Source organism: Thalassophryne amazonica, chromosome 19 (assembly GCF_902500255.1).
Source record: "Thalassophryne amazonica chromosome 19, fThaAma1.1, whole genome shotgun sequence".
NCBI classification, from domain to species: Eukaryota; Metazoa; Chordata; class Actinopteri; order Batrachoidiformes; family Batrachoididae; genus Thalassophryne; species Thalassophryne amazonica.
The window spans coordinates 41,773,152-41,797,412 of NC_047121.1; the positions used below are offsets into that span (position 1 = coordinate 41,773,152).

Consider the following 24,261-nt stretch of genomic DNA (forward strand, 5'->3'; position numbering starts at 1 on the left):
GCAGGCTTTCTCCAAGCTTGAAAGGAATTGCTACAAATATGTTTGTCTTTTTTTCCGTTCTGTCTTGTCAGAGTGGTGCGTCTTCATATCAACATAGAATTAGGCTTCCAGAAGAATACCATGCTTCTGCTGATTGTAGAAGGATCACAACAGTTTTTTTTCCTGCTTTTTCATGTTCTCCACTCCTCTTTTCAGAGTGAAGCCTCTCCATTACATCTCGTGGCTCATTGGCCACGAAGGCACAGGAAGCATCCTCTCAGTACTCAGAAAGAAGTGAGTGTTATTGCTTTTGTCTGTTTGTTTTGCTGATTTGTGGGCACTCGAAAACCCAATTAAAAGGTCTTCAATTTGCTCAGTATAGATGAGCATTTCTGTCTCTGACGCGGCCCTAAGTGTTGATGCTTAATCTTCCAACTATACACTCTTCTAGCCCACTTGACAATGTGATTCATACATTCTCATTGCTGGATCAAGTTGTAAAGAGCATTTTAGCATGTTGTCGTTAAGTGGCAAAGTGATTTGCCAAAACCTCCTAGAGCTCCATTCAGTAATACCTTTTGCCATCAGTGCCACTTGGATATTTACTAGAATATTCCTGTTTGCTGCGTGTGCTGCCTGCAATTGTTTGTAAATGACGGTCACAAAATTTGAGTGTCCTCAGTCTAACTTCCTTTTTGGAACCAACTGCAGAGGCAGTTGAGGGTTTTTGATTTCAGGCTTGAACTCGGACAATCACAGTGTTATTGGCCAAGAGGATGGTTTGAAATTGGGCCATTGCTGTTCCTGTCAGTGAAATTGAAGAACGAGCTGTCCATTTATATCTCATCACAAACTGATTTTGGCAGTACTGACTGGAAATCACAAAGCTTATAGTCTTTTTGGTGAGCGTATTTTTTATTTATTTATTTTTTTCTCACGGCTATTATTTCCACCCCTGACATCGGGGTGAATGTGAGGCATTATTGTAAAGCGCTTTGAGCATCTGATGCAGATGGAAAAGCGCTATATAAATGCAGTCCTTTTACCATTCCAATCAGAACTGTGTGTGTGTTACGTTATTGCAGGCCAGTGGTTTCAAAACTGGAGATCACGTCCACTCTGGGGCACGTGAAGGTATTTTAGATTGGACACAAACAACTGGAGAAACACTTAAAGTGCAACAAAAGTTTAATCAACTTTATTAATGTAGAAAAATTTAATTACAATAATTAATCAAGATGAACAGGTTTTTGGGTTAACTTTAATACAGCATGAAAATAAAGTTCTAATAATTTGAAACTTATTTGATCAACTTTTTGAAGGTACATCAAGTGATGAGTTTAGGTGGAAATCTGAAGTTGCCATTGGTTGATCTGCCTTGGCTGTTTCATTTGTGTTTTGTGTTGCATTATTTGCTTCATTCTACTACTTAATCGTAAGAGAGGAAGTTTTACACCATTTTTGACTATGATCAGTTAGTATAATTTTCAAATGTAGTGGCTGCCACGGAACTCTCTCTCACCAGCCTCATCTATGTAATTTAAGATCTAATGTGGATGTTTGCATTATAAAAATTTCATATGTTTGGCAAAATGACAGGAATTGGCTTTTGCAAGAATCAGTCATGTGGCTTGGATTGTTTGAGATGACTTTAAAGGGACGTCAGTAAAGTGCTTCATATCAACCAGCAATAAATGTAGGTTTGTTACCACCTTAAAAAAGCAGTCATGATGCTATTTTCCTCTCTTCCTGTTGTTTTTCGACTAAAATATATAAAAATCTGTTTCTGTCCACTCATCAAGAAGAAACCACTTGATGAAGTTGTTATTTCTTCAAATTACTGGTGGTCAGGACAAAAGAAGGGTATACTGTAGAAATGCAATTTGAAATGGACATTCAGAATGAGTGTGTCTCAGGCAAGTTAATTTAAGCATGATTGGGTTTCACCAAGACCCTCTAAAAGCCACTCACTTTGGTGAACAGAGATTTTTCTGCCTGTGGCAACTTATCCTTGCCCGAACCAATCAGCCACAAAAATACAGAAATAAATATTTGGTCAACATGAATTATAAACTTACCATCTTAAATTTAGAGCAGAACTGCCAATGTTCTATTTACCCAAATCCCAATGTAGAGCTGGTTGTTTTTATCTCCAAGTATATTATCAGAACACACAATGCATGCTTCAGTGAATATCTCCTAATTGATCTACCAAAGTGATCAAGCTAACATTAAGCCAACTGAATGCCATAGAACAAATTACTGGGGTTGGAGGGGGGCTGCTTGGTGCACAGTTGTGCCTTCTGTTTAAATGTTGTCTACAGGGAGAACATCAAATGACATTTTCATCTAATTCCCATGGGTGTTTTTGTGTGTCTGTAGGTGCTGGGCCTTAGCTTTATTTGGAGGCAACAGTGAAACGGGTTTTGACCAGAACACCACCTACTCCATCTTCTCCATCTCCATCACCCTCACTGATGAAGGTTTCCAAAATTTCTACCAAGTAAAGAAAACTACCTTTTTATTCTCTTCACTTTATTTATTTGTTTCATTCTGAATCTCTGGTCTGAGACACAGAAAACAGACAGAAAGAACAAAACAAATTGTTTTTTATCCCCCGCTGGGGCCTGAAGCGAAATTATGTCCTGGGGATTTCTGTCCACCGTCTGTCTATCCGTCCATCCATCCGTCCCAAAAAGGGCATAAGCATTCTGAATTCAACTCTTCTCATGCATTTAGGAGGCGTTTTGTAAACCTTGATGCAAGTCGGGCAGCACGGTGGCTTAGTGGTTAGCACTGTTGCCTCACAGCAAGAAGATAATGGGATCGATTCCCACCTGTGGCCTTTCTGTGTGGAGTTTGCATGTTCTCCCCGTGTTTGCGTGGGTTCCCTTGGGGTGCTCCAATTTCCTCCCACATTTAAAAAAGACATGCAGGTTTGGTGAATTGGAGACTTTATAATTGCCCAGGTCTCCCTTGCACAAGAGATCTTGAGCTCAATGGGGCTAACTTGGTTGAATAAAGATTAAATTAAATGAAAGTCCTTGTTATTGTTTGGTAAAGTGCATATTATATCATTCGAGTTGGACCCATGTTACCAGAGTTATGGCCCTTGATTAACAAATTTAGACACTGCCAGTTTCATGAGTTAGTATCTGCATTCTGAAATCAACTATCACATACCTTGAAATGTTTTCAGGATGTAGCCAGCACATGTACCAAAGCAGCATTTGACAGGGGGGATATTGTGCTCTGTTAACCCCCAAAACATGAATCAGCTGCATATCATGAATTATCCGCAAACTGTGAATTGCAAAACGTGAATACTGAAAAAATATCTCCCCAAACGTGAATGCAGGTGTCGAAAAATGTAAGTGGCAAAATGTGAATTTCTTCATGATTTGGTGTATGTGCTTGTCTGAGGAGCCAACATCTGTGGGATTATGACTGCACACCGCTCACTTTCGTTCCACCACGGGGCTTCGTCCCACCCCTCGACTCGCATGTGTGGTGTGTGGGTGAACAATCCAACGTTTGGTGAATTCTGCTTCATGATGATAGGAAGAGTCGACGTCGAAGGATCAAAAAGTGATGTCACTGTGAACGCTTGGCCACGAGCCAGTTATCCCTGTGGTAACTTTTCTGACACACACTGCTTAAAATCCAAAAAGTCAGAATGATCACGAGGCCCGCTTTCACTGACTATATTGATACTGAAAATCAAGATCAAGCAAGCTTTTGCCCTTTTGCTCCATGGGAGGTTTCTGTCCTCCCTGACACCTGCGTTACGTTTGTCAGGTGTACCACCCCAGTCAAACTCGCCATCTGTGACTGTCCCCATAGTGGGTTAGGGTTAGTGGGGCCAGGAGCTTGACACCAGAAGCGAGAGGCCGCTGTAGTACGCCCCCCCCTCCAAAATACATATATTTTTGCGGAGATAGGGTTTGTGATCAAGATTTCCTGAAATAATTGATCCGTAAACTATTTAAACTGAAAGAAAACATATATCGTGAATAGGGAAGGGTATCGAAAACCGGTTCCTTTTAAGAATCGGTAAGAAATGATTTGATCCACTGACATCAGTAGCCTTTTTGTTTAATGATTCCCTCATCGGTTCTTCAGTTCACATTGCACCATAACGAAAATACATTTGGTTTTGTGTTGTACACCCTCCACTGAGGAAACGAGATTAGCTGCACAATTGATGGGTCAGAGTCAGACAATTTACCCAGACTGACAACAGATATGAGTAAATTAAATACTTTTATGCATTTTTTTGTAGTTTCTTGAGGCATTTTGTGAATGCAGAAATGAATGAGTTCTGCCCTTAAAACACGTTCCAGTGATATAAATCAAGCACACCCTCTCTTATGTGGCATTTAATGGCAGCTGGCATCCTTATTGTTGCATTGCTGCCACCTACTGCATCAGTCTGTTATAGCTGTACTAAATCCTCTTGAGTCTAGTGTCTTTCAAGTATTTATAAAGCCAACACTTCCCCCTCCCACTTTAATTTAATCTTTATTTAACCAGGTTAGTCCCATTGAGTTCAAGATCTCTTTTACAAGGGTGACCTGGACAATTATAAAGTTTCCAATTCACCTAACCTGCTGATCCTATGTCTAAAATACTTCCAAGAGAAACTTCTTTCAGGCTATTCTTCTAAATTCTGAGAGAAGCTCTTACCTTTCTCCGGAATATTTATTACAATACATGAGGACATCCCTAATCACCAAAACAATGTCCTAAATAAGGCCTTGCTGACTCCTGAATGAACCTGTCCCAGAGATCAAGGATCCAGTGACCAATTTCATATTTATTTACTTTAAGACTCAATAAAATTTTGTTGACATAGAAAACCTGTAAAGCCTACTTTTTGTACACAGAAAATTTACAGGCGGTATTGATAAGGGACTGGCATCGATATTGATAAAATCTTATCAATACCCGTCCCTAATCATTCACGTTTTGCAAATTATGTTTGGCGAGACCTGCATTCTCTTGTGGCTATATAATACAGAATCAAATGTTTTTATAATTCTTGTCTCTGTTGGGTGACAATTATGTGATACTTCAGTAATAACACATTGCTAAAAGTTATATAGTGGAAGGACCCACCTCGACTATTTTCTCAGTTTTCAGTCAGATGTCAAGTGATTTAACGGAGGCACACAGTTATTAGTTGCTATGACAACACCTGTGTTAAACAGGGACATAGTTGGTTATCTCAACAGGAGGGCTATTTATTGATTCTTAAGCACTTAAAGAAAAATGTTTCAGTCAGCAATCTTGCATTGGTAACTGCTGTATGAATGCTGAATGCAGAAGCCTTGAGGGTGTTGTTTACTGAGATTAAGGGCTCTTCATCATCCACTTCTCCATTCAAACTGGATGAACCTGGAGCTGTTTAACTCAGAGGGAACTAATTTCATGAATCATTGTACAAAATACAACCAAAAACTTTGCACGTTGTGCATTGAGGGTGTGGGTTTGTACTTTTGGTGTTTTTGGTTGCTGGATGTGCACCTGACAGTTGGGTTTGACTGTGATGAATTCATACTGGGTAACAGTAATGGCCAATCACTGTGGCTCTGAGTGAGTGTTATCATGACATGTTGAAATTTGGTAATGGAGTAGAAAGTCACAAAAGTGACACCATGCCAGCCAATTGCTACACCCCTCACTGTGCCTGTGTTTTCACTACAGTGCACCACATGCTGCCAAAATTACAAAGCGGTCCACATGAGGAAACGTCTCATGAAAGTCCTATTTTAAGCATGACCATCGTAAACCTCAGAACCTTTGCAATGGAGCTGTGTTTGTACAGTTTGTTTGTTAACAGGGTAACTTAAAAAAATGTTAACTTAAGAATTTTTTTGAAGAAATATATTGGGAAGGAAATGCTTGAACTGGTTTACCTTTAGGGGAATGACTCAGAAAATGCAAGTATGAGACCTGCCATGGTTTATTAACATCAATGCATTTCAACTGAATGGGAAAGTTTGTCCAAACGTTTGACTGGTACTGTTTGTACAGACCCTCCACTGACTCCAGTCTTTCCATAAGTAACACAATTTTTACTTATTTTGAAGTGTTTATGAATTGGAACACTGCAGTCCTAGTTAATTCACATTTTGTATTTTTATCAGGCCCATTAAAACATTTCTAAATATTTGTTTTGGTGACATAATGAGGCCCCATTCAACACAGCTCATGGTGTCCTCCTTTTGATGCCGACTCTGTTTACACATGGGGGTGTTTAAAAGGTTCAAAATGTTCCAAACAGTGTTTTGAGTTTGTCATCAATAATTTGCAGTACCAGTGCAAAGTTAGGGGAGCTCTGGATTTACTTTCCTGTTATACTATATATTTTGGCCCATATTTGCCCATGTAGTGGGCGTCATGTTTCTCACCATGATTGCTAGCTGATACCCATGTGAAGGCTGGCAGTTTGTAAATTTCCACAATCCATTAAGCATTAACAACGCATCCAACAGTTGGCAGAGACATTTTTGGGATATGAGGCAACACAAAGCTGTTTTTTGGATTGAGCTGGTGCATCAAAGTTAACCACCAACCAAACACTTCATCCTCATTGGCTGCTATTTTGATTTTGTGAGATGATGGCGTTTATTCTGTTTGAGTTATTGTCTACACAGTCTGGCTGGGATGGACTAATCTACTCACCCACTCATCTCCATTTTTGATGTTCAAGCATTCTCAATTTAGAGTCCCCCAAACTCCATTCCCCATTCGCCCCCACTTGCACTGAGACTAAATAGAAGGTGGATAATTGATTGCTTGGAGCGGGCAAGTGGCTACTATTACACTGCAGCTGTTCATCATCAATCAATCAATTTTTTTTTTATATAGCGCCAAATCACAACAAACAGTTGCCCCAAGGCGCTTTATATTGTAAGGCAAGGCCATACAATAATGATGTAAAACCCCAACGGTCAAAACGACCCCCTGTGAGCAAGCACTTGGCTACAGTGGGAAGGAAAAACTCCCTTTTAACAGGAAGAAACCTCCAGCAGAACCAGGCTCAGGGAGGGGCAGTCTTCTGCTGGGACTGGTTGGGGCTGAGGGAGAGAACCAGGAAAAAGACATGCTGTGGAGGGGAGCAGAGATCGATCACTAATGATTAAATGCAGAGTGGTGCATACAGAGCAAAAAGAGAAAGAAAGAGTGCATCATGGGAACCCCCCAGCAGTCTACGTCTATAGCAGCATAACTAAGGGATGGTTCAGGGTCACCTGATCCAGCCCTAACTATAAGCTTTAGCAAAAAGGAAAGTTTTAAGCCTAATCTTAAAAGTAGAGAGGGTGTCTGTCTCCCTGATCTGAATTGGGAGCTGGTTCCACAGGAGAGGAGCCTGAAAGCTGAAGGCTCTGCCTCCCATTCTACTCTTACAAACCCTAGGAACTACAAGTAAGCCTGCAGTCTGAGAGCGAAGCGCTCTATTGGGGTGATATGGTACTACGAGGTCCCTAAGATAAGATGGGACCTGATTATTCAAAACCTTATAAGTAAGAAGAAGAATTTTAAATTCTATTCTAGAATTAACAGGAAGCCAATGAAGAGAGGCCAATATGGGTGAGATATGCTCTCTCCTTCTAGTCCCCGTCAGCACTCTAGCTGCAGCATTTTGAATTAACTGAAGGCTTTTTAGGGAACTTTTAGGACAACCTGATAATAATGAATTACAATAGTCCAGCCTAGAGGAAATAAATGCATGAATTAGTTTTTCAGCATCACTCTGAGACAAGACCTTTCTGATTTTAGAAATATTGCGTAAATGCAAAAAAGCAGTCCTACATATTTGTTTAATATGCGCTTTGAATGACATATCCTGATCAAAAATGACTCCAAGATTTCTCACAGTATTACTAGAGGTCAGGGTAATGCCATCCAGAGTAAGGATCTGGTTAGACACCATGTTTCTAAGATTTGTGGGGCCAAGTACAATAACTTCAGTTTTATCTGAGTTTAAAAGCAGGAAATTAGAGGTCATCCATGTCTTTATGTCTGTAAGACAATCCTGCAGTTTAGCTAATTGGTGTGTGTCCTCTGGCTTCATGGATAGATAAAGCTGGGTATCATCTGCGTAACAATGAAAATGTAAGCAATACCGTCTAATAATACTGCCTAAGGGAAGCATATATAAAGTGAATAAAATTGGTCCTAGCACAGAACCTTGTGGAACTCCATAATTAACTTTAGTCTGTGAAGAAGATTCCCCATTTACATGAACAAATTGTAATCTATTAGACAAATATGATTCAAACCACCGCAGCGCAGTGCCTTTAATACCTATCATCTCACATCTCTTCACAAACAGTGTTAAACCACACCCTCTCCACAAAGTGATGATTACATTATATTTGATGTATGATATCCCAGCATCTTAATCCAGACCCCTCTTAGGGGAGCGGATAATGGAAAAATCATGCAAATAGTGTTACAAGCATAAAATCCAGCACAGTTGTTCTTTGGAACATGGTCTTCAAATCTGCCTGATTTGCCACATGAAATTCCAAGATGGCATCCATTTTTATTCCCCCCCCGGTATGAAATACTGGGGATAGAGTGATCAGCATGCCAGTCCCTCCGTCCATCTGTCCGTCCATCCATTATCGCTTGTTAGCACAATATTTCAAGAACCAGTTGACCAGTTTCATTCATATTTAGCATAAGGGTGTACTTGGATGATCACCCGACACCAGTCGATTATGGTGACCTTGGGGTCAGTTTCAAGGTCATAGTGACATATTCAAGATATTTACATTGCCACCCTTGTTACCATGATATCTCAAGAAGCATTTCACCATTTTCACTCATATGTAGCATAAAAGTGTACTTGAGTGATCCCCCGACACTTTGTATTATTGATTTTTGGGGACAGAGCAGACATGTCATCTCCTAATGGATTTTCAAGCGGCAAATTGGATAAAATTAAAAAGTATCCAATCTACCACTGTGCCAAATTTGGTGCTTGTATCACCATTTGCATGATTTGGGGATATATTCGCCAGTATCTGCTGCACTATCTTTCTCTTCCACTGTTAGAAGAGAGAGAGGGAGCAAAAATAAACACTTGTATTTGGCTTTAGCCACAAACAATACACGAAAACTACAAAGCGTGGAGAACATAGTCATTGATTGCTTGGAAATGCCAAAATTCATTCAGACCCAGGTGACTTATGGATCTTTATAAAAGTAAATTTAATTAACTTTTTTGCACACATTTTACATTTTATTCATTGGGTCATTTTGCAACATTATACAGTGGGTTGGTTTTTATGCTTTATAAAACCTTTTATTGTTAATTGCCCTTGTGAAGGAATTTGTGACTCCTGTGTGGGAAAAGAGTTATAAAAAGGCTTAGTTGCTTCAGTTGTGTAGGTGTTTAAGAAACTGTAGAATTGAGAATGCATGTGTATTCTGCAGAAGATTTGCTCAGTCTTTGTAAAAATATATGACCTTGTTATCATTTGAATTCTGTACTTCTCATTGTAATGCTGAGATACTGTGTGGGACTATCCTATCGCTTTCTTCTTGCAACCTGGACGAAAGCAGCTTTGCAAAACCCTTGCTTTCATACAAAATACAAAATTTAAAGGTTTGTGTTCTAGTCCACATCTTTTTTAGCAGCTTCCACTTAAAAAAGTAATTTACCTTTTAATTAATTCACCCATCTCTCCATTTTCTAAACCTACTTTTTCCAGTATATGAAGAGAATCAAAAAAATAAAAAATGTTTTAGTTGGCTGAAGGAATACAAGTTTAACTTTGGTCTACTGTTCCTAAACTATGCATTCTTAGTCTTGCAATCAGATTAGTCACTGGAGACATTAGCTCTTACACACAAAAGCTGAGGTTGTGCCTGCATTTACTTGTCAGTTGCGCACCCTTTATTTAAATCTGTTAAACATGAATGACTGAGGACCCTCATTTAAATGAGTTTAGTGTTAAACAGATGTCACAGTAATTGCAATAGCTTGATATAATGACTGTAATCAGATAACAATGTCAACACTATTGGCAGCCTCTATCTTACATCAGCATAATTGTTGCACTTTCCCAAAATTAACACACATTTCCTCCAGCAAACTGTAATCCAGATTTGCTGAATAATGGGACCGCGTGGCTCAAAGCACACTTGAGGCTGAGGGAGAATGCCTTTGTTCTTGGTGATGCTCTGTTTTGCAATACTTTATTTAGTAAGTCATTTGAACAACATGCATGAAGATATCAAACCAGGCAATGTATTCATCTCATACGAGAGGTCTCTTAAAGGCTGTGCTGCTTTCAAAATAACATGTCTAATTTGTGTGTCGGTGTCTTTAACAGGTGACACATCTGGTGTTTCAGTATCTGAAGATGCTGCAGACTCTTGGACCACAGCAGAGGCACGTTGCCTTACATGCAATCTCAAACTAAGCCAATTTTTACAATTTAATCTAACATCTGTATTGTATTTTGTAGAAAGGATGTTTACAATTTTGCACGTTTGATTGTAAGTGTATTTTTGAATGTTGTTGTTGTGTGTGTGACTTCAAAAAAGCCCTGTAATTATTAAAGTTGATAATACTGTCTGTTTAGGATATATGAAGAGATTCAGAAGATTGAAGCAAATGAGTTTCGCTATCAGGAGCAGGTAATAATTTTCTTTACTTGATGCATTTTGATTTAAATCGAGTTAATGCGTTATTAATGACTGTGTGCAAGGGTTAACATGTACGTGCATGTGAGATAGGGTTGTGTGGTATGATTATATAAATTTGTATGCTCTAGAATTTATTTCAAGATGTCGCATTCAGTTTAACAAAACATTGTCCTTTTGGTCTGTGTTATAAGATCCATTGCAAATGGTCAACTTATTCTCACTGTGTCACTTATTGCATGTGAGCAGAGTCGTCCGTTTGGCTCTGCACCAAATTTTGGCTCTGTCTTGGTCCAGCACAGAGACACAGATCAGAGAACCTGCAATGGCATTGATAAAGATGGTGTGTATGTGTGGGGGTGGGGACGACAGACCATCTTTCCACATTGATCTTAAAAAATTACATTTATTTTTGTGAAAAATGAGAGTTACGAATGTAACTACGGTTCTATGAATTCCGGATGACCTCCAGAGGGCGGTGCTTTAGCACCTGGATAACTACATGAGCGCAGCACAGAGGTCGAGAATATATACCAACAATGTCACGCCATTGGATGTGACCTGGGTGACGTCACTGGTTGTCTTTATATACCAGACGCACCCAGCGCTTGCTTCTTTTCGGAATGAACTCGCAAGACTCTGAGTGACAAGCAACTCTGGCGGTCATCCGGAATTCATAGAACCGTAGTTATATTCGTAACTCTCGTTCCATTTCATTCCTCTTGACCGCCAGAGGGCAGTGCTTTAGCACCTGGATGACTTAATACCAACAAGGTCACAAAGAGTCACACTCACCTCGCATCAGCAGTGGGGAGTGGAGGCAGACAACACCGCCGAAGTCACCGCAGGAGGAGCAGCCACATTCAGTCTGTAGTAGTGGGCGATGGTACAGGATGAAGCCCACATAGCAGTAGCACAAATCACTCAAAGGGACACCTCTCAGTGCAGCCCAGGAGATGGACACCCCTCTGGTGGAATGACACGTAACCTTAGGAGGCTGAAGACCACTGGACCTGTATACTTGTAAAATGGCATTCACGACCCAATGCGAGACTCGCTGCTTTGAGACAGCACAGCCTCTTGTGATCACCGTAACACACAAACAGGGCATCCATTTTTCAGATCCCGGCAGTCGCACTAATGTACTGCTTCAACATTCGGACAGGGCACAGGGAACCTGAAACAGATAATCCTGGATCAGAATGTGGGGCATACACAGCCAAGGAAACTGGCTGGTTAACATGAAAGGTTGAAATTCTCTTGGGTAAAAAGGACGGATTAGGCCACAGCGTAACCCCAGATCTGTCAGAATTCCATTGCAAACATTCCCCAGCAACTGATAGGGCATGGAGCTCTCCCACCCACTTAGCCGAAGACGGTGCAAGTAGAAAGGCAGTCTTCACAGACACCCATTTAAGATCAGCACTTTCAACTGGTTCGAAAGGGGATAAGCTTTAAACCCTCCAGGACTAGGGGAAGGTCCCATGAAGGTACACGTGCAGGCCTTGGAGGCCGCAAACATAGAGCACCTTTCAAAAAACGACACACTAAGAGATGTGAACCCACTGACTGGCCATCAATGTAGACGTGCCGGGCAGAGATTGCAGCAACATAAACCTTCAAGGTAGCGACAGAAAGTCCTTTCCAGCAGTTCTTGTAAATATTTGAGGAGAATAGGCACAGGGCAACGCTCCGGGTCTAACTTTTGGTTCTCACAACACTGCGCAAACAGCTTCCATCTGTTGTCATACAAAGCCCTGGTAGAAGCAGCACGTGAATTAAAGATAGTCTGAACAACACCCTGGTCAGAAGAACTTAACACAGAGTCCAGCCCCTCAACGGCCACACATACAGTTGAAGGCATTCTGGGTGAGGGTGCTAAATCCTCCCTTGTAGCTGTGACAATAAATCCTTCCTCTCCGGGAGAGCCCAAGGTTCTCCCTCGAGGAGTTTGTAAATCATGGGAAACCAAATCCTCCCCGGCCAGAACGGAGCAACCAGCAGCACCCTGTGGCTGCTCTGGTCTATCCTGTGCAGTGTCAACATTAGCAGCGGGAGAGGAGGGAAGGCATAAAGGAGGCAATCCGGCCACGGGTGAGCCAATGCATCCTGCCCCAGCGGGCTGTTTGGTTCCGAGAGGGAGTACCACCATGGGCAATGTGTCGAGGTGCTTGAAGCGAAAAGGTCCACTTCCGCTACACCATACTTCTGCCAGATCATTTGGACCACAATTGGGTTCAGTCTCCACTCTCCCGGTGGTGGTTTCTGTCTGGAGAGTAAGTCTGCAGTGCTGTTCTGTACGCCAGGCAGATGAACTGCTCTGACACTTTGAAGGCGAGGCAACGCCCATAAGAGAAGCCTCCGAGTTTCTGCCAATGAGTGATTGGACCTGGTGCCCCCCTGATGGTTTATGTGATAGACTGTTGACGTGTTGTCCGACTGGACAAGAACATGTCTTCCTCTCAGGGCCGGGAGGAAATGCTTGACAGCCAGTCGCACAGCGCGAAGCTCCAGCACGTTTATGTGAGTCTCTCCTGAGGACTCCAGACACCCCTCACCATCCTGTGATTCCACACGGCCTCCCAACCTTTGAGTGATGCATCTGTAACAACCACCTCTTGGCGAGAAGGGACGGAGCCTAGAGGGACACCCTTGCAGATGAAGTCCACGTTCCCCCAGGGTCTGAGGTGCAGAAGGCACTGGTTGGAGAGTCGTACAAGCCTGTGCTTATGCAACTTTGAATTGAGGCCTAGGTTGTTGATCCAGATCTGTAGGGGACGTAAAAACAGAAGTCCCAAAGGTATCACTAGCGACACTGCAGTCATTTTGCCCATCAACCGGAGCAGCAAACCAAAGGGCAGCATCACAGCCCGTTGAATGTGTGAGACGAGACGAATTACATCGTCCACTCTCTGTGGGGATGGCAGTGCAGTTATAGTCAGGGAGTTGATGGCAATGCCTATGAAGGTCGTTTGTTGACTGGGAACAAGAGAACTCTTTGCAAAGTTCACTGTGAGTCCTAACTGAGAGACATGGTTCAGTAGGAGAGCTGTGTCGTTGTGCGCCTGCTCCTAAGTTGGAGCGCAGACAAGCCAATCATCTAAGTAGGGTTGGATTCTTAATCCAAGAGCTTGCAGTGGCGCTAGTGCTGCAGCCTGGTAAATGTACGAGGGGCGAGAGAGAGGCTGAAAGGAAGCACCCTGAACTGGTATGCCTGACCTTCGAAAGCAAAGCGGAGAAACTGCCTGTGATGAGGCGCCACTGGCACATGGAAATAGGCGTCCTTTAAGTCGACACTTGTGAACCAGTCTCCTGGTGTAATAGTTTGAAGGACGTCTACTGTGCGGAGCATGTGAAACTGCAGCACTTTGATATAACGATTCAGACGTTGGAGATCAAGGATAGGACGAAAGCCGCCATCCTTCTTTGGAACAAGGAAATAAATTGAATAGAACCCCCTGAGCTGGTCTGAACTGTGAACTGGCTCTATGGCCCCCTTCTCCAGGAGTTCCAAAACTTCCCATTGTAGGGCAGCAGACTGCTCCGAGTCAGAAACAACAGTCATCCTCACCCCATTGAACTTTGGAGGACGACATCTGAACTGAATTCTGTAACCCTCGAACAAGGTTGAAATGACCCATGGGTCTTGAACTTGAGCCTCCCAGTGGCTGAGATGATTTCGTGAAAAACGGCTGGGGCCAAACGTTGGCAGTCAAACCCGACCACCTCTGCCTCGCATCCCCGAGAACCTCTGGGTGCGATTACTGGAAGCCCTGTGAAACCGTTCAGTTCTTGGGGGTCTGCCCGTAGGCTCCCTAAAGGCAGGCCCTTGGGAGAGCTGGCCCTCAACTGCGAAAGCACGTGCAGCTCTGGGAGTCGGCGGAAGCCTGGATGTAGAGTGAAAAGCTATAGCACGTCTGACTGGCTGAGGTCTGGAAGACTGGTGTAGGTCAACAAACTGTTGCCGAGATTTACTAGCCTCAACAGCACTCTTCAAAGTTTGTTGGGCCGCAGGTCCAAATACTTGGCCTGGAAGAACCGGCAGTGAACGGAGTGTGCCTCTGCAAGATTCAGACAGGGGGGACTGCGCAAGCCACACCTGACGTCTAGTGATGGTAAGGGTTGACATCAGTCTGCCAAGCTCTCTGGACATATAAGCAAAGTTTTTTAGTGAGGCATCACATTATCAACCTCTGCCTCCCTCAAAGACTTTGAGAGGGCAAGGGCTAAATGGGACAGTGAGTTGCCTAGGTGACTGATGCGAGCAGCTATGTCATAGCTTTTGGTGAGGAGGTCATCAGTGACCCTACACTGAGGTCGTGGGCAGCGGGCATCCGGCCGAGCAACATCAGCCGGAGCCACAACCAGGTTCGCAATAATGCTGTCAACGGCAGGCATACGGTTCAGACCATACTGCGCCGAATCACACATAGAGCTAAGGGCTCTGCAGTCCTGTGATAGATGGGTCAATGATTTGGGGTTCGCCCAATATCGATGGAGCTCCTCGATATATGGTTGTGAAAGTGGAACGTTGAACTCAGGCTTCTGATTCACTTTGAAAAAGGCACTTGAAGCTGTGGTTTCCGCAGGGGGATTGTCGATCCCAAGCCTGGATAAAGCCAACTGAACAGCTTGCTTGACAAAGGATAGTCCAGGTCCAGTTTGCGGCAGGGACTCTGCCTCAGAGGTGTGAGAGCCCACTAATGAATGGCTTGGAGACAGACCCCTCTCATCCTGATCCTCCACACAGTTTATATCACTTGTCATGTACAAGGAATCAGTCGCAGCAATAGACATGACATCTTCCTCCTGCTGAGTAACTATATTGGTCTGATCAGCCTCATTAGGGACAACAGGAACTGTCACGGCATCCCTTGGCTGTAGATTCAGAAGCAAGGACTTAATCTGAGCAAACTCAGAAGTCAACGTTTCGACCTTTCAGCCAAAGCATGGTCATGAGTAACCTTCTTAGCAGAAGGGGCTTCTGCATGTGGGTGTTTACGGCGCTTTGGTTCCTTCCTGGGGCTGGAGGCCAAAGTTGCACTAGACATTCCACTTTCCAATGCCGCAACTCTAGCAGATCTCTCTGCCAGTGGCATGCTGGCACAATTAAGGCAGGCATCACCAGTCAGGGCTTCCCTCAGGTGTCCGATCCCAAGACACGAGGGGCAAAACATATGTCCATCATCTGGGCCCAAACAGGTGCTACAGCCATGCAACAAAGGCCCTGTCAACATTGTGGACTGCGTGCAGATGGCAAACGCAAGCCCTGACGGTTACAGATAGAAAGACAAAGCGTGAATCACACGCAGTGTAAATAGTAACGCAAGGCACGGAGTGTAAATCACTTACAGCGTAATGCTAACACAAGGCACGAAGCGTGAAGCACTCACAGCCGTGGACTTGACACGAGGCACGGAGCGTGAAGCACTCACAGCCGTGGACTTGACACGAGGCACGGAGCGTGAAGCACTCACAGCCGTGGACTTGACACGAGGCACGGAGCGTGAAGCACTCACAGCCGTCGACTTGACTCAAGGCACGGAGTGTGAAGCACTCACAGCCGTCGACTTGACACGAGGCACGGAGCGTGAAGCACTCACAGCCGTCGACTTGACACGAGGCACGGAGCGTGAAGCACTCACAGCCGTCGACTTGACACTAGGCACGGAGCGTGAAGCACTCACAGCCGTCGACTTGACACTAGGCACGGAGCGTGAAGCACTCCAGCCGCAGACTTGAACGTGAAGCACTCCCAGTGTAAAAGTTAATACAAGGCCCGGAGCGTGAAGCGCTCCCAGTGTAAAAGTTAATACAAGGCCCGGAGCGTGAAGCGCTCACAGTGTAAAAGTTAATACAAGGCATGGAGCGTGAACACTCACAGCCACAGTAATAACACGATGCACACAGCCGAAAAACTCACAGCCCAAGTGCTAAGTCACTTACAGCAACGACGACAACACTAGCTGCTAGCGGAGCTGTTAAACTTAGCAAAATGGCGGCAGCGCAGACGAAGTACTTCAAGGAGTGGAAAACACTCATGGCAAGCCCAACACAGTACTCTATACTGGTTCTGATGCACACACTACCGCGTAGTTAACGGCATTAGTGACACAACTAAACAAATAGCCAGCTTTCGGCGAAACAACACAGCTAATGTGCACAGAGCAAAATACCCAACAGGGCAGCGGTGAAGCGCGCACCCGGCGTTTAGGAAGGTGTACTCACAACAGGCATCAGTCAAAGGATACAAAAACGGTGATGCCGTGTCTCGCAGCCTCTGGAGGACGTGTGCGGTGCACGTAGCTCCAATCGAAGGTGGGTTGCGAGGCTACAAGCGAGAGCGGCAATCGCAGCTAAATGCGTTCTCAACCTCTAAGAATGCGAGAATGTAGAAAAGAAGCGAGCGCTGGGTGCGTCTGGTATATAAAGACAACCAGTGACGTCACCCAGGTCACATCCAATGGCGTGACTTTGTTGGTATATATTCTCAACCTCTGTGCTACGCACATGTAGTTATCCAAGTGCTAAAGCACTGCCCTCTGGCGGTCAGGAGGAAAGAAATAGAACTGCCCTTTCTCTCCGCAGTCACTCTGGCTTGCAACCTTCAACAGGCACTGCCCATTAATGTATTCTGGAGGCGTGGCCTTGGAGGGTTTGGGATTTTTCTTTCCAGTTGTAATTGTTCAAATGATATCTTTCTAGTATTTATATATTTTACTTTTTTTGTTTCTCAGTTGAATGATATTTCAAATTAAAGTTATATGTATAGCTAATCCACTGCTAAAATGAAAGTTTAAATTTAAAAAAGCACCTTCAGTAAATGTAGGATGTTTTGAAGCTTGATTGGTAATTTTTAAACATGCTTAATTATACATTTGTCCAAAGCATCTAAATAAAAGAAAAAAATACCTTAATATAAGTGAATACCTGTTATTTTTTTTATAAAATTAAAATGTAAGTTAATAAGAAACAAGACTTTCCATATAGGTCATTATATATAAACTTCATTGAATTTACAGAAAATGTACTAATCACAATGTACTACGTACTTCCAAAAGTCCAACATTATCTTATCCCATGGAAACAAATGCAGAATGTGAAGTGTTATTTGGTGTGGAAGAGTAGAGAACCTTTTTTGCGCATGTGTGAATTTTTTTTTTTTTCTCATCAGCACCGCACACCAGATGTGAGCACCGAGGCAAAGAATGCAGACATGCACTGTGTCTCCATCGGATTTTACCATGATGGAATTAATTGACACTGAGACTTTTGATGGAGGACTTGGGTATGCAGAGAGTGCATTCAGGTTTTCCTGGTCAAATGCCTCACTCCTTCATTAATGTTCCTACTCTACAAATATGGCTCTCTCTGCTTTTTGGCTGTTCAAAACGACACTAAAAGGGACTCAGTTTGAATTGTGAGAAGACCTCATGCGGAATGTGATGGCCCACCAGGACACCTTTCCAAAGAGAACTTCCATAATTGCTTCTATCATTGGTAGAACTGCTGGGAGAAGTGTGTGTGAGACAGTAGGGAGTCTGAGGAATAACAAGAGTCTTGCATTTGGACACAAAACCCTGAATCAGATGAGTAGAGGAGAAGCTGCAGGACTTCCAGACATAGCCGCTTGTCCTCCACCATCATCTGCTTCGGTATGAATTTTACTGACACTCTCCGTATGCTCAAATCCTCCATTAAAATGAAACCCGTGCTAATCCCCATATCCTCTGCAACTTCTTGTATGGTGACACAATGGTTATACCTCCGTCACACTAGAGCATGAATTGCACAAATGTTGCACAAATTGACATTCAAATGACATTCCTGCGATTTGTACTGCATTTGAACTGCGCTCGAATGCCTCGTAGAGCATTCCTACAGCAGTCGGCACAGTCATATGTCAGTCGTGCTAGAAAACATCTGGCTGGCATTGGAGTTACAGTCGTACTGCATTCTTACTGCCGTACGAATGGACATTCGAACGTCATGCATGCAATACAACTTGCAGTCGAACTGCATTCGAGCTGCATTCAAATTCCTTGGACAGCATTTGTGTGGCACTGAGGGAAATATGCTAAAATAGGCCAGTACAAATGTAGAGAACAGGCACACTGCTGTCGTACTGCATTCAAACTGGGGAATATTTGAATGGCGGTCGAAGGGTAGTCGTGCCGCATTCATGGTGCATTCGAATGGCATTCAGGCACTGATGACATCATGCAAAGCTGACAGCTGCGCGCCATGGGGCGCTGGACTGACCATGAGATGACATGGTTGAAACTGATGCAGTGCACTGCAGTCTGCTTTCGGAATATATTCTACCAGGAGGACAGCTTGTGCTGCTGAGCACTGATGACGTGATAAAAGGCTGCTGGTGCCTAAGCAGTGGGTCACCCCTCTGCGTCTGGGCTGCTTGAGGTTTCTTCCTGAGCATCATCAAAGGGAGTTTTTCCTTACCACTGTCACCTGTGTGCTTGCTCTAGGGGTTGGTAAGGTTATACCTGACTCGTGTGAAGCGCCTTGAGGCAGCTTTATTGGGGTTTGGTGCTGTATCATTGAAATTGAATAATGTGTAGGTTAAGCTCTTTCTATAATATGATGACTGCATCAGAAAAGATCAGCAATATTTAGTGCGTAAAATATAATCTTGTTCAGCAGGAGAAGAATTTGCTGTTTTCTTAGTTGTCTCCACCTGGTTTTACTGTAAACTTGAGGATGTGATCGCAAAAAGGTTTCTATAAGAAGGTTGATGGTGAACAGCTTACAGTAGTGTTCAGAATAATAGTAGTGCAGTATGACTAAAAAGATTAATCCAGGTTTTTAGTATATTTCTTATTGTTACATGGGAAACAAGGCACCAGTAGATTCAGTAGATTCTCACAAATCCAACAAGGCCAAGCATTCATGATATGCACACTCTTAAGGCTATGAAATTGGGCTATTAGTAAAAAAAAGAAAAAAGAAAAGGGGGTGTTCACAGTAATAGTAGTGTGACATTCAGTCAGTGAGTTCGTCAATTTTGTGGAACAAACAGGTGTGAATCAGGTGTCCCCTATGTAAGGATGAAGCCAGCACCTGTTGAACATGCTTTTCTCTTTGAAAGCCTGAGGAAAGTGGGACGTTCAAGACATTGTTCAGAAGAACAGTGTAGTTTGATTAAAAAGTTGATTGGAGAGGGGAAAGCTTATACGCAGGTGCAAAAAATTATAGACTGTTCATCTACAATGATCTCCAATGCTTTAAAATGGACAAAAAAACAGAGACGCGTGGAAGAAAATGGAAAACAACCATCAAAATGGATAGAAGAATAACCAGAATGGCAAAGGCTCACCCATTGATCAGCTCCAGGATGATCAGAGACAGTCTGGAGTTACCTGTAAGTGCTGTGACAGTTAGAAGACGCCTGTGTGAAGCTAATTTATTTGCAAGAATCCCCCGCAAAGTCCCTCTGTTAAATAAAAGGCGTGCAGAAGAGGTTACAATGTGCCAAAGAACACATCAACTGGCATAAAGAGAAATAGAGGAATATTTTGTGGACTGATATGAGATGACCCCCAAACTCTGAATTCAAGCCACGGTTCACAGTGAAGACAGTGAAGCATGGTGGTGCAAGCATCATGATATGAGCATGTTTCTCCTACTATGGTGTTGGGCCTATATATCGAATACCAGGTATCATGGATCAGTTTGGATATGTCAAAATACTTGAAGAGGTCATGTTGCCTTATGCTGAAGAGGACATTCCCTTGAAACGGGTGTTTCAACAAGACAATGACCCCATGCACACTAGTAAACGAGCAAAATCCTGGTTCCAAACCAACAAAATTAATGTTTTGGAGTGGCCTGCCCAATCCCCGGATATAAATCCAATTGAGAACTTGTGGGGTGACATCAAAAAAGCTGTTTCTGAAGCAAAACCAAGAAATGTGAATGAATTGTGGAATGTTGTTAAAGAATCTTGGAGTGGAATAACAGCTGAAAGGTGCCACAAGTTCGTTGACTCCATGCCTCGCAGATGTGAAGAAATCATGAAAAACTGTGGTTATACAACTAAATACTAGTTTAGTGATTCACAGGATTTCTAAAAAAGCAGTTTGAACATAATAGTTTTGAGTTTGTAGCGTCAGCAGCAGACGCTACTATTATTGTGAACACCCCCTTTTCTACTTTTTTTTACTAATAGCCCAATTTCATAGCCTTAAGAGTGTGCATATCATGAATGCTTGGTCTTGTTGGATTTGTGAGAATCTACTGAATCTACTGGTACCTTGTTTCCCATGTAACAATAAGAAATATACTCAAAACCTGGATTAATCTTTTTAGTCACGTAGCACTACTATTATTTTGAACACTACTGTATGATTTGGTCCTTTCAAAAATGAGGTCAGATAGTTTTTGAATGTACTTCTTATATTAATATTGGGTTATGAAATGACCTATACCGGAATATGAGATTTTGCTTGTATTGCACAACCCTAATATATCTCTCTCTGTCAGATTGACCCTATAGAGTTCGTGGAGGACATCTGTGAGAATATGCAGCTGTTTCCTAAAGAAGATTTCCTTACAGGAGATCAGCTGTTGTTTGAGTACAGCCCTGAAGTGAGTACTTCAGCACTTCAGTTCAAAATGTTAGATTTCATGTATTAGAATATTAAACGTTTTTGAGTTTAATATGCAAAAGATATACCAGATAAGTTCAGTGTGTGTTGGAAACATTGATGCTCATCTTGCTAACCCTCCCCATCTTCACTCAAGATATCAGCTGTCTGGTTCAGGATGTTCAGCTTGGAATGATACGGTCATAACTCACATGAATAAACAAACTCAGAATGTAGGCCTTATTCAGCACTAACGCTGATTATGTAAGGAAAAAAATGCTCAGGAAAACTGCTTATCATGACTCGGGTAAGGTGTGTGTGTGTGTGTGTGTGTGTGTGTGTGTGTGTGTGTGTGTGTGTGTGTGTGTGTGTGTGAAATGTGTGTTTTTTTTATAGAAGTAATGCTATTGTGACGTGACACCAGGAACTGCATGTGAGAATCTATAATCTGTGATTGCATTTGGTTGTAATGTCTTTGATTGGTTGGTATCTTTTAGCATCAGGATTTACATTCTGATTGTGACTTTGATTTTTATTCTTTTCATTTTTCAAAATTGTTCTCAAGTGAACAAGTGTGATAGCTTGGAAATAAAAATAAATTAGCCTTCCTCACTTGCTGAGGTGTGTGTGTGCGTGTGTGCGTGTGTGCGTGTGTGCGTGCGTGTGTGTGTGTGTGTGTGTGTGTGTGTGTGTGTGTGTGTGTACCCAGGTGATCAGTACGGCTCTGTCCCTCCTCACCCCACAAAAAGCCAACCTGATGCTGTTGTCACCAGAACATGAGGGCCAGTGTCCCCTGAGGGAGAAATGGTTTGGCACACAATACAGCATGGAGGGTGCGTGTATACGTTTGTCTGCTTGTTTACTTTCATTGTTACAGCTTCTTCCCACTTTGCAGGAATTCAGAGAAATTGCTCTATTCCCCCACCCCCCACCCCGACTTTAGAGGTGACATCATTTACTGTAACTCTGTACTCCAAGAGGACACAACAGTGTCAAGGCACCATTCACAAACATCCACAAAACAATTTTTTTATTTTGAGTTTGGTGTTCACATTAAAAAAAAAAAAGTACTAGAGCACCGCGCCCACACACACTCTCATCTTCAACCGCTTAGTCCATTTAAGGGTCACAGGGGGCCGGAGCCCATCCCAGCAGTCATAGAGCGTGAGGCAGGGTACACCCTGGACAAGATGCCAGTCTGTAAATCCATAACAGAAAAATAAGATTGATTGAGGCACTTTTGATTGAGATATCAAGAAAAATGTACAGCAAATGGGCTTTTCAATATTAAATTCAAATGTCCATAAAATCCACAATATGGATTAGATCCAGATCAAACTTTGTCAGGCGATAGTGAGTGCCAGTCTGCACCTCACTTTCACATATGAGATTGATTGGGGCACGTTTGATTAAGATATAATGTAAAATATACATTAAATGGGGCTTTCAATGTTAAATTTAAATGGCCACAAAATCTGTAATCTGGATCAGATACAGATCAAACTGTCAGTCCATAAAGGATACCATTCTATATAATGCTGTGAAATATGAAATAAATGTGATCTTTTTTGACAGTTATGAATTTTTGAAATTTCGTTTCGACTGTTGAGTTGCAAATAGCCACACACGTGGTGCATGTGTCTCGCACATATCTTGCATGTGTGCGTGTGTGTGTGTCGCACCCCACTCCCCGCTCCCCCCAAGACATCTGGCATGCTGGGGGAGGAGGGGGGGCACACTTGCATAAAATGCTTATATATATGTACAGATCTGATCACATGGGGGCCAGACAGTGAAGTCTGGTTGCACACAGCACGGGGAGGAGCCTGTGAGCTGATCGCATCACATTGACAGCTGGATGGCAGCTCAGTGCACACATTACAAACACAGACACCACAGTTATATAAATAATTACAACAATACCTAGATACATAACAAATAACGAAAATGAATGACCACATACACAGAGTGACACATTGCTCTTGGTACTGAACAGACAGGGGGTGTGTCTGCTCACAGCCACGACTGTAAAGCTCTCTGCTCCTGGACGTCCCAGCTTGAGAATGCGTTCCATGTTTGGAAGGACGCGAACTTACAACATTCTTCCATGAGGCGCGTGTCTCTGCCTGCTGTCTTCATGTGGAAATATATAAAACATCTCTCACCTTTGTGCCGGGCTGCAGCAGCTGCACACAGCAAACCTTGTCCATGTCTTTGTTGATTTTGGGCATTTTTGCGCACTGATTACAGGTCAGCGATGGTAGCACAGTGTTAAAGTTTCCGTCTGGTAATCAGAGCTTAGGGGTTCGAATCCCATGAGTAACATTTTTTTATTTTTTAATTAACCAGGGTTATTTAACCGTGGGGTTCTGTATTGCACCCTCTTTTATGTATTATTTATATCTACCCAGTGATATTCACTAATTATACAGCTGGTTTTTATTTTATTGTTCTCCAGATCAACAGCGTGATGTGGTGCAGCTGCTCGCACCATGTTTCTGCTCGAAAGACACCGTTGCGTGCACGAACCATTGCACTGAGATCATGAACGCCTGCCTGTCGGCTCGATGTATTCGTGGTTCGCTCATACAAAAACTTAGTTTATTCTCAGAGGCATTTTAAAATTTCACATTTATGTCATAATTAAAGGTGGTGGGAAGAAAAAGATGATGACTTTTTAAGTCATTGTTTAAGCTGAAATTTCACTTTATTTGTAATTTTGACTTTTCAATCTTGGAATTGTGACCTGTGGGATTTCTTTGATTCATTTCTATTTTATTCTTATATAATTTTATAATCAGCTTTCTCTGAGAGAAACAGGCTTCCACAGGACAGAGAATGTCTTGATTTTTATTTTATTTTGTTTTCCATCACACAGACTTCCAGCAGGAGTGGATGGAGCATTGGACAGACAGCCAGCTGAACAGTGACCTCCACCTTCCTGCAGAGAACAACTTCATTGGTGGGTAAACAGACGCACTCTGTAATTATGGTCATATATAGTGATGCTTTA

The 24,261-nt window shown here is 42.8% G+C and overlaps 1 protein-coding gene across 1 annotated transcript in view; it reads left to right on the forward strand.

Moving 5' to 3' along the window:
* The window catches only part of nrd1a (nardilysin a (N-arginine dibasic convertase)), a 69,640-nt gene that overhangs the window by 23,829 nt on the left and 21,550 nt on the right, over window positions 1-24,261 (forward strand). Inside the window, exons 11-17 of the mRNA XM_034195186.1 lie at window positions 196-273; window positions 2,362-2,482; window positions 10,332-10,390; window positions 10,584-10,638; window positions 21,145-21,249; window positions 21,958-22,081; window positions 24,127-24,210. Coding sequence (XP_034051077.1) covers window positions 196-273; window positions 2,362-2,482; window positions 10,332-10,390; window positions 10,584-10,638; window positions 21,145-21,249; window positions 21,958-22,081; window positions 24,127-24,210 — 626 coding nt within the window. The remainder of the gene's footprint in view (window positions 1-195; window positions 274-2,361; window positions 2,483-10,331; window positions 10,391-10,583; window positions 10,639-21,144; window positions 21,250-21,957; window positions 22,082-24,126; window positions 24,211-24,261) is intronic.